General features: G+C 48.2%; 1 protein-coding gene across 1 annotated transcript; it reads left to right on the forward strand.

The window, feature by feature from the left end:
- Nucleotides 1-1,127: 1,127 nt before the first annotated feature.
- Nucleotides 1,128-5,401, forward strand: ELOVL3 (ELOVL fatty acid elongase 3). The gene is made up of 4 exons (XM_014879836.2): nucleotides 1,128-1,316; nucleotides 2,040-2,171; nucleotides 3,408-3,559; nucleotides 4,127-5,401. The coding sequence occupies exons 1-4, from the start codon at nucleotides 1,204-1,206 to the stop codon at nucleotides 4,546-4,548; spliced, it is 819 nt and encodes a 272-aa protein (XP_014735322.2). The 5' UTR covers nucleotides 1,128-1,203; the 3' UTR covers nucleotides 4,549-5,401.
- Nucleotides 5,402-9,498: the final 4,097 nt, after the last annotated feature.

Consider the following 9,498-nt stretch of genomic DNA (forward strand, 5'->3'; position numbering starts at 1 on the left):
CCTGTGGGCTTCTTTGTAACAAATCAAAGTTTCCTTCAGCATGTACCTGAATATTCTGCCCAGTGATGCTACTGCCCAAAATAGGTGATGAAAGATGAAAGACAAGTGACCCAGGAATGGAGACTGCACACTCCCTGACCTGAAGGACATCCTTGGGGCTGGAAACACTAAGGTGAGAGCTGTGCAAGGCACAGTGGGAGTTCATGCTATGTAAAGGGTGTTTTCTCTGTGTGTGGTACGGTAAAACCACTGCTGCTGACATGTATAAGCTGAATTTTCCACAGTTACATACAAGTGCTCTCCAAAATGGGGAGTACAAGTCAGTGGTGCTGCAAAAATCATCAAGGGACTTTAATTTCTACATTAAATGCTTTCCTGATTTTCTCACACTTCTGCACTGTCAAATACAGAGAAAATTGTGGATGCCCAATCCCTAGAAGCTTCAAGGCCTTGCTGGATAAAGCTGCCCCTTGCTTTGGGCAGCTCGGTGTGGTGAAAGATGTTCCTCCCCATGACAGAGTGGGTGGAACTAGATGATTTTAAGGTCCCTTTCAACCCAAAGCATTCTACAATCCTATGAAATGTCTCACCCAGGCAAATCTCACCTGTTTGAAGAGGTAGCAGTTAAGCAGATGACTTGTGTGCAGGTGCAGTGATGCCCGCATGAGGAAACCCCTCCCAGGTCTGTGAGCTTTGTAGGGTGCAGCTGTTGCACACAACGTGTAAAGACACGACTCTTGGGAGAGACACCAAGATGAGTGAAGTGACCAGAGAGTGTAATGACATATGCTGCATTCAGGGGATTTGGGTTGCGCTGGAGCTATTTTCAGCTGCAGGAATTTAAAAGGGAGATTACCCAGAACCCATCTAATCTCCAGCAGCTGCCAGATGCTTCCGTCTGTAGAGAAGAAGGCACAGCAGCTAACCGCAGCCAGGGTAAGGGAATTTCTGCCTGCTGCTGGTGGCAGTCTTGGAATCACCTTGACCATCTGCTGAGGGACGAACTGGGCTGGATGGGGAGGCGGAGGACCTCCCGCTCAGCCTTACTCAGCGCAAGGAGCGGGAGGGTCCGTTTCCCCTTCGGACCGGGCGGCTCCTGGTCCCGCCCCCTGCCGCGGTGTGATGATGGGGCGGAGCGCATTCCCGGGAATATATCCACCGGTGAAACGTGCGGGACTGGCTCGTTTCGGGTCACTCTAGGGGATGCTGAATATGGATGTGAACATTGATCCGTCGCATATGCAGCCGCTGGGGGAGTATGACTTCGAGAAGAACTTCAATCACCTGGCAGCCAGGAAATGGATGGAGGAGAATTGGTGAGAGGAAGTTGCTGATCTGGTGCATTCCAGAGCCTGGGTAGCTCTATCGTGTTCTGCTGCTTTTAGCAGAACAGGTGTGAGGATCTTCAGTTCCGAGGAGGAGAAGGTCGGGGGTCTCTGGTTGCATACCTGAGGCTGTGGAGGATGGGATGCAGCAGTACATGGGCAGAGCAAACAGTGGTCCAGGCGGCGCTGCAGCTTGTAGGGAGATGGTAACATGGCAAGAGGGCAAAGAGCACCCACGGATAGGATAGCCATGCAGCCCTTGCACTGGCAAATAGGGCAGTCAGCCTTGCCATGCTGCACTAAAGCCTTGGAATGTGTGGAATGTAACACAAGGCACTTGAGGCTCTAGCTTACATGAAACTGGCCTTTTAAACATCCTGCACAGACATCCTCTGCCTGTAGAGTCTCATGTGTAAAGGGATAAGATGCATTGATGTGCTTGCTTTGGATCCTGTTCACAGGCTACCAGAACCTGCTTCATCCCATCAAGGTCTTGTAGAAATCTCCACGATGTAGCAGTTCGCTTTCCTTTGTGCAGCCTCCAGGGTTCTTGCTTGCTCACTGTCAGGGCAGGCTTTCTTGTGACCAAACCTAACCTTAACATGAGAATGGGAGATCTTTTGTTTCTTGATGAGAGTACTTTGCTAGGGCTACAGAAGTCTGGCTAAAAATAGGTCAGTCTTTTCCTGACTGTTCCTTCTTCTCTACTTGCAGGCAAAAGTCTTTTATTATTAGTATTATTTATTTCATCCTGATCTTCGGAATCCAGCATTTCATGAAGGAACGGAGGGCCTTCAATCTGCGTGCACCATTGGTCCTGTGGTCCTTCAGCCTGACTGTGTTCAGGTAAGAGACTTTGCTAAATCTGGAGACAGCTGTAGACCTTCCCTCAGAACTGGATTGAGGAAAGTTCTGGTTATTCACTATATCACTAGGGAAATATATTAAAATTTTCCTCTTGAAGACCTCTTCTAACTAGGGGAGTGACCTGCTTATACAAGTCATTTATTCCTCACCAGAAATACTCCAGCAAGTCAAATGAGTTACAAAAGGATAGCTAGGGAGAGTGCTTGGAAATCATTAGTGGGTAGATTTGAACATGAAGCCTGCAAGAGCAGACATCATCTCTCATTCAAAGGGAAGTTGCAAGTTTGCAAGTGGCAAGTTTGATTTGAGGTCTATTTCTCTTTAAAATTTAGGTTTCTTTCTCTTCTCCTGTCTCCCTCCACCCGCACCCCGCCCCGCCTTTTTCTAATCCTTTTGTGTAGGAGGTGGGGGGAAATTCTGTTACACTCACAGAAGCGCAAAACATTAATTAAAATGTGTTTTCAAACTGTCCAATCTTATGGTAAAGGTTTCCTGCAGTGATCAGTAAAATATTTCAGCCCATGCTCTGTATTTAAACAAGCAGATGTCAATTTTAGAAAATTCCCCTCATCTCCACAACTTTTTCTGTCTGTTTGGTGGGACAGAGAAAAAACTATACTACTGCTTCTGTAACTCCTATTGGCTTTGACAAGGTCAAAGGGATACTGGTTGTCCTCTGTCAGGGCAGGGTATGGCATTGGTCTGTAAAATCACAAGTTGTGGGAGAGGGGAGGTCAGGGGACAGCTGTTCATGGTCTGTTCAGAGACAAGCTTGTGCGAATGAAACATACAGGTTGATAACAAAGAAAAAGTGGTATTTCTTCTCATAAGCTGTAGGAGCTGGCTGGCACAGGAGCTTATAAGTGCTCCCTGGGCCTGTCCTGTGGGCCCATGTCAAAAGGTGGGACATCAAGAAAATGGTCCTCCATTTCTCATCAGGTGGGGCAGCTTTTGCTCAAGTGCCTCTCCAGGCAGTGGAAGCAGGGTATGTAATGAGGGAGCACTCTTTGGTGCTGCTTTGTCTTGCAGGAATAGGTTTGAAATCCTGGCTAAAACTTGTTAGGAAGTCTAAGAAGGCAGAAGTTTGATTAAATGTCTCTGAGATTGCCCTGAGCATCAAGATGGAGTCAACTAAATATGCATGGGTGCAGAGCTGTCAGGGACTATGTTGAGGCCCTGGGAACAGTGTTCAGCTCTCCTCTGGTTTTCTTGCAGTATCATTGCATCCTATCGGGTCTGGAAGCAGATGGCCTTCCTCCTCCTTAACAAGGGATTTAAGCAATCAGTGTGTAGTAGATCTATCTTCGTCCACCCTGTTTCCAAGCTTTGGATGTATCTATTTGCACTGAGCAAATTTGTCGAAATGGGTGAGTCTGAAACTTCTCCTCATCCTGTGTATTTATAACTGCTTTGCTTTTACAAGCAAATTTGCTTTTACAGGTCTCTGTCCAGCCCTTGGAGAAAAGGGTTGCTTAGCCTTGCATGTGTTCTTGCTCTCTATTGCTCAACTTGGATGATATGTTTGCTCTCCAGGGGGTTGCATCCTGATGTTACTGCACTAGTTTGATCTCCAGGCCAGTGCCTGGACTGGGAAATTCTGCATTGAAATGACCATGGTGAGGGGGCAGCAGACAGGGAGGGAGGGAGGGCTGGGCTTTCCACATAGTTTTCATAAAAAAGAAGTAATGAAGAGCCAATTGGAAATGCAGTGCAGGTAGATCTGGGAAAGCAAGCCTGAGGCAAGGGGCTCTTATACTACAAACATGCTAAAAGGTAGTGTGCCTAAATGGTGTTTTTCAATACAGATTATTTCAATGTGATCAAACCACATAATGGCTTCAGCATTGAATCTTGCTTGGTTCTGTTTTATGTGAAAACTTGTGCAACTGCTGTGCTTTCACCTGACTAATGATACACCTCTCCCCCAACCCCAGGTGACACTCTGTTCATTGTTCTCCGGAAAAAGAAGCTCATCTTCCTCCACTGGTACCACCACTTTCTCACAATGATTATATCCTGGTATGGCTATCAGGTGATGATGACTGGTATGGGGTGGAATGCAGCCTTGAACCTCAGTATCCATTCTGTGGTGTACTCCTACTACACTGTGACAGCCATGGGCTTCCGAGTACCCAGACCCATCATGATGCTAATCACCACTTCACAGATTGTGCAGATGTCAGGATTTGTAATAATTAGTATCATTAGCTTCTTCTGGAAGAATGATAAGAGCTGCCAAAGTACCTGGCCAATGATTCTCCTTCCATTCTTCTTGTGTTCCACTTTATTGGCTCTCTTCTACAACTTCTTCATGAAAACTTACCTGAGTAGCACCCAGAAATCAAAGTGGAATTAAAGCCAAGGGATGGAAGAAAAGATTGGGATGAAAGTGGGAAGAGAGGGAGAGGGAAAGGGGAAACTTTTTGCTTCTGGCCAAGTGCCTGATGGGATGAGTGTGATGGGATTTAGGAAGAGATCACTTTGGGTAACAGCCTTCAGAGTAACTTGCACATTGGCCTTTGGTGTGTCTGCCTTGCAGTAGGTGGTATGCCAGAGTGAGGTGCAGGTTGTGGCAGGCTGGTGACAGGAGAAAGGGGAAGAGGCTGGGGGCTGGAAACCTTGGGGTTGCAGTTCTGCTTTTCCTCTTTGCATTATTTGGGTTTGCCTTTTGCCTCACTGCCTTTCTGGGGACTGATAGAATCCTGCATGCACCAAGACTCCTGGAAAAAAAGGTAGGGAAATTCCTCTCAAGGCAGCACTGCCATCTCCATGGTCCCCAGTTTTGGGGAGAGACCAAACCTGCTGCTACTCTGCAGGAAAACCCTAATCGATTACTGATCGGAACAGCAGTGAAATGGAAATTTCCTGCTGTTTGTAAGGTTATGTAGGGAGGGGATCTGCCTGGGCTCTCCCTTCTCCTATGTAACATAAGGAACTGAATCCTATGAACTTTAATGGCTGTTACCTATGGTGTGCCTCTTGTACAATATTAAACTATCTATTTAACTTGACTAGATACTGCCTCAAACCCTAATACATGAGCAGGATCCAGCTCTGTCCTGCAGAGTGTGTCAGGCATTGCCAATGGTCCCAGCCCATGGCCAGTCTCATGGGCTGGAGACAGAATGGTCCCAGAATCAACTCATCTCTGAGTGCATCTGCCACTGGGTGACGTGTTAAAACAACTAATAAATACTGTAATGTGTGGATTGGTTGAGTAATTGATTAATTTCTTCAATGCCTTTTTCATACTTGACCTTTGTACAGAACTGTGAGAGGAGTGCTGCCTTCTCTATCTCGATACTGTGTCGTCCTGAGGGTGTGTCCAGCAGGCTGCCCCTCTGTGCTTACCCCTTCTGCAGTCAGCAGCTGGTTGTGCTGCCTGAGTGTCTTTCTCACCACCAGGGAGCTAGAAGTGAGATAGAGATGTTAAAAAAATCAGGCTGTTGTTTTACCATCTGAAAAGAGCATGTCACTGTGCTTCATTAAAGCCAAGACATGCCTCAGAGCCTGAGGGTCTGAGCCTCTGGGTGGGTGCTGGCTCCTACCTGGTGAATGAGATTTGGCCTTTCAAGACAGTAGACTTGAAAGTTACCACAGAGTAGCGGGCTGCACTTTCAACGCTGGGAGATGGCAGCAGCCTGTGCCCTGTCCAGCCTTCCCTGACAAGAGCTCCTGTTCTGGACTTAGCAGCATGTTGGGTAGTGGTGTAACAGCACCTTCCTCAGCTGTGGGAAAAGCAGGAGCAGTCAGCTTCCTGAAGTGTTGGGGAATAGGAATAAACTAGCTTCCACATTTAGAAGGTCTCTTTAGAGAGGGGATGGTGAACATATGGGAGTAATGGGGTGGTCTCTCTCCTGCATGATGCTGTGTGGGGCACTTTCTGTAACAGTTGTGATCCTGGTGAAGCAACTGTCAGCTCTCCTGTCTGTCTACAGCTGCCCCAGGCATGCTCCCTCAGCTGTGTCAGGCATCTATGCCAACACAGAGAGTCACAGAATCATCAAGGTTGGAAGAGACCTTTAAGAACACAAAGTCCAACCATCCACCCAGCACTACCACTGTAACCACTATACCACGTCACCCAGCACCAGATCCTGATGCCTCTTAAACACCTCCAGGGTGGTGATTCCGCCATATTTCTGGGCAACCTATTTCAGTGTTTGACCACCCTAACAGTGAAAAATTTTTGTAATATCTAATCTGAGTCACCCCTGTCTCAGCTCTAGGCCATTTCCTCTTGTCTTCTCTGTAGCCACAGAAGAGACCAGCCCCACTTCACTGCAAGCTCCCTTCAGGCAGTTGTAGAGAGTGACGATGTCCCCCTGGAACCTCCTCGAATCTAAACAAACCCAGCTGCCTTAGCCATTCCTCATAAGATAAGTTTTCTTGATCTTTCATGAGTTTTTCTGGACATGCTCCAGCACCTTACTGTCTTTTCTGAAGTGAGGGGGCCAGAACTGAAAGCAATATTTGAGTTGTGGCCTCACCAGTGCCAAGTATGGGGACATGATCCCTTCCCTGGTCATGTTGGGCACACTATTCTTGCTACAAGCCAGGATCCAGTGGCCAAGAAGGCCTTGCATTGAGCCCAAGTCCTCTTCTTCTGAACAGTTTTCATGCCACTCCCCTTGAACCTGTAGCTGTGCCTGGAGTCACTGCAACACAAGTGCAGGACCTAGCATTCCATCTTATTGAACTTCCTGCAGTTGTCCTTAGCCAACTGACTGAATATGTCCAAGTGTTTCTGTAGGGCCTTCCTACCTTCTAGGAGATCAACACTCCCACTCACCTTGTGTCATCTACAACTTTACTGAGGGTGTACACAATCCCCATGTCCAGATCATCAATAAAGATGTGAGGACTGGCCCCAAAACAGAGCCTCAGAGAACACTGCTAGCAATTGTCCACCACCTGGATTTATCTCCATGCACCACAACTCTCTGGGCCTGGCCAGACAAAAAAAATTGAAGAAATGGTGTAATCACAGTTGCTCTTTTTCTACCTAAACTGCCTGACATGGCCTTGGTGCTTCAAGGGTGATGCTCTGTGGGATGAGGTGAGCTGCTCCCAATCAGCAGTGCTCTGGAGGCAGGGCTCTCCATCTCCAGAAGGCCTCAGCTCTAGGAGCTCCTTGTAGATCCATCCATGCTGGCTGCTAGAGTGGGAAGTATCTTTCAAGGGGCGAGAATCAGCCCAGTAGAAGGAAGGTTTGCCGAGAGTATCCTGTAGGAACCCTCTCTCCCCCTCCAAGAGGCATTTCAGCTTTTCAAATAGTCACATCCCTCCACACAAAATGAGGATACTGCCTTTGCAAATGCTGTCAGGAGGCCTTGCCTTATTCTTCCCACCCACTCTGTGCTTTCTCCAGGGAATGCACATCATCAGTCAGCCCAGCATCTACTGCTTTGCTCTGCTGTTCTCTCTGGCAAAAGAAGATAGAGCAATAAACTTCCCAGACCTAGCTAGGCAAAGATTTTACATTGCTGGAGTGCTTACCTGTGAGCGTGAGCAAAGTGGTGATGCTTTCTAGGGTAGTGAGGGGGTTTTTCCCGAAGGCCGAACCGGTGTCACGGTAGTGAGGGGGTTTTTCCCGAAGGCTGGATCAGTGTCACGGTGGTGAAGGGGTTTTTCCCGAAGGCTGTACCGGTGTCACGGTGGTGAGAGGGATTTTCCCGAAGGCCGGATCGGGGCCGCGGGCCGAGGGGAGGGCGGCACTCCTGCAGGCCGCCGCTAGGTGGCGCCGCTGCCCGCGCTGAGGGCGCTGCCGGCCGTGTCGGTCCAGACCCGCAGACCCGACGGTACCGGGCCCTGAACGGCGACTGGGGCGGAAATCAGAGCCACCTCTCACGGCTATGGACCTGTCTGAGCCCAGCTTTAAGAAAAGCCCAGCTTTTGCGTTTCGGGGCAGCACGCACCAAGCTAGAGGAGTGGGAGCAGGCTCCGCGGTGTGAGTGGGACATGAGGGCCGGGGCCGGGCTGCCCCTCGGCTGAGGGAGAACCGACAGCGGCTGCTGAGGGCACCCAACCTCGGTGCGCTCTGTGTCAGCCTTCAGACACAGCTGCGGGGGACCGCAGAGCACGAGCCGTGCCGGTGATGGGGACTAAAGTCTGAAGAAGAAAAGTACAAGGAAGAGAGTGTTTAGATAAACTGGATTTTTTCAGGCCCTCTCGGTGTGGCGAACCTCACACAAAGCAATGCCAGAATTAGTCGTTGTTATCTATGAGAATTTCCTCCCTCTTCAAAATGGGAACTGGAGCCAAAAGCCAAGAACTGCTCACAGTTAAATTCCCGCTGAAAAAAAACCCATTGAAATAAACAAACAAAACCCCCCAAACAAACAGAAAACCCCACCAAAAAAATTTCAAAACCAAAACAACAAACCCACAACAACAACAACAAACCCACAAAAACAAAACAAAACAAAAACCCCAAACAAACAAACTAAAACCAAAACACCAAAAAAATCCCAACCAACCAAACAAAAAAACTGGAACAAATAATCTCACTATGTGTAAGTAGCAGAGATGAGCAGGAGCTATGTGGACACATCAAGAACAGAATCTGGTCAAAACAATCCAGTTTTCCTCTCTGACAGGGTAAGTGCATGGTGATGGAGAGCTCTGGCTGCCAGTCAAATGGCTTTTAAGGATGATCTAGATTGGATTTGGGTAGGTACAAAACCCACTGGATAATTATACCCAGAGAGTTACCCACAGTTCACTATTGAAAAGAAAGGGTTCTGTTGAGTGAAATTCAGGGACATCTGTAGTGGGTCTATTTTTGCTCAGCACTTCCATTAATGGTCTGGATGATGGAGGAGAATATGCACTTGCTAAATCTGCAGATTCGGAAGTGTCCAGGTACAAAGTTTCTTAACAGGTCTCCAAAATAAGTCAGATCCTGCTAAAAATCATATGCTTGGGGTTGCAGTATCAACAAGATAGATGCCAGAACTGGGGGCTTGTGAGAGACAAGTCCTGGGTAAGGTCTGTAGAGCACCTGCTGTATTTGTGCTGGACCAGAGAGCATGATGTCCAAGTCCTGGCCCCGTGAGCAAGAAGCTGAACGTGAGAGGCTGAACCGGTTTATCTACACCAGGAAGGCAGGTGACATTTGTCAGACAGGAGACATCTCCCAGAGCACTCTGCTGCCAACTTGCTCAATAAGTTATTTGCTGTTGGCCATCTCTGGATCCTACATGGTGCAATACCTCTGACTGCAGAAACAGACCCCACCATCTTTTCCATATAGCATGGGAAGGAAAAACTTGAGCCAACTAGCCAGGCTACAGAGCCACTGGCC

This window comes from Sturnus vulgaris, chromosome 8 (genome assembly GCF_052056855.1).
Source record: "Sturnus vulgaris isolate bStuVul1 chromosome 8, bStuVul1.hap1, whole genome shotgun sequence".
In the NCBI taxonomy this organism is placed as follows: domain Eukaryota; kingdom Metazoa; phylum Chordata; class Aves; order Passeriformes; family Sturnidae; genus Sturnus; species Sturnus vulgaris.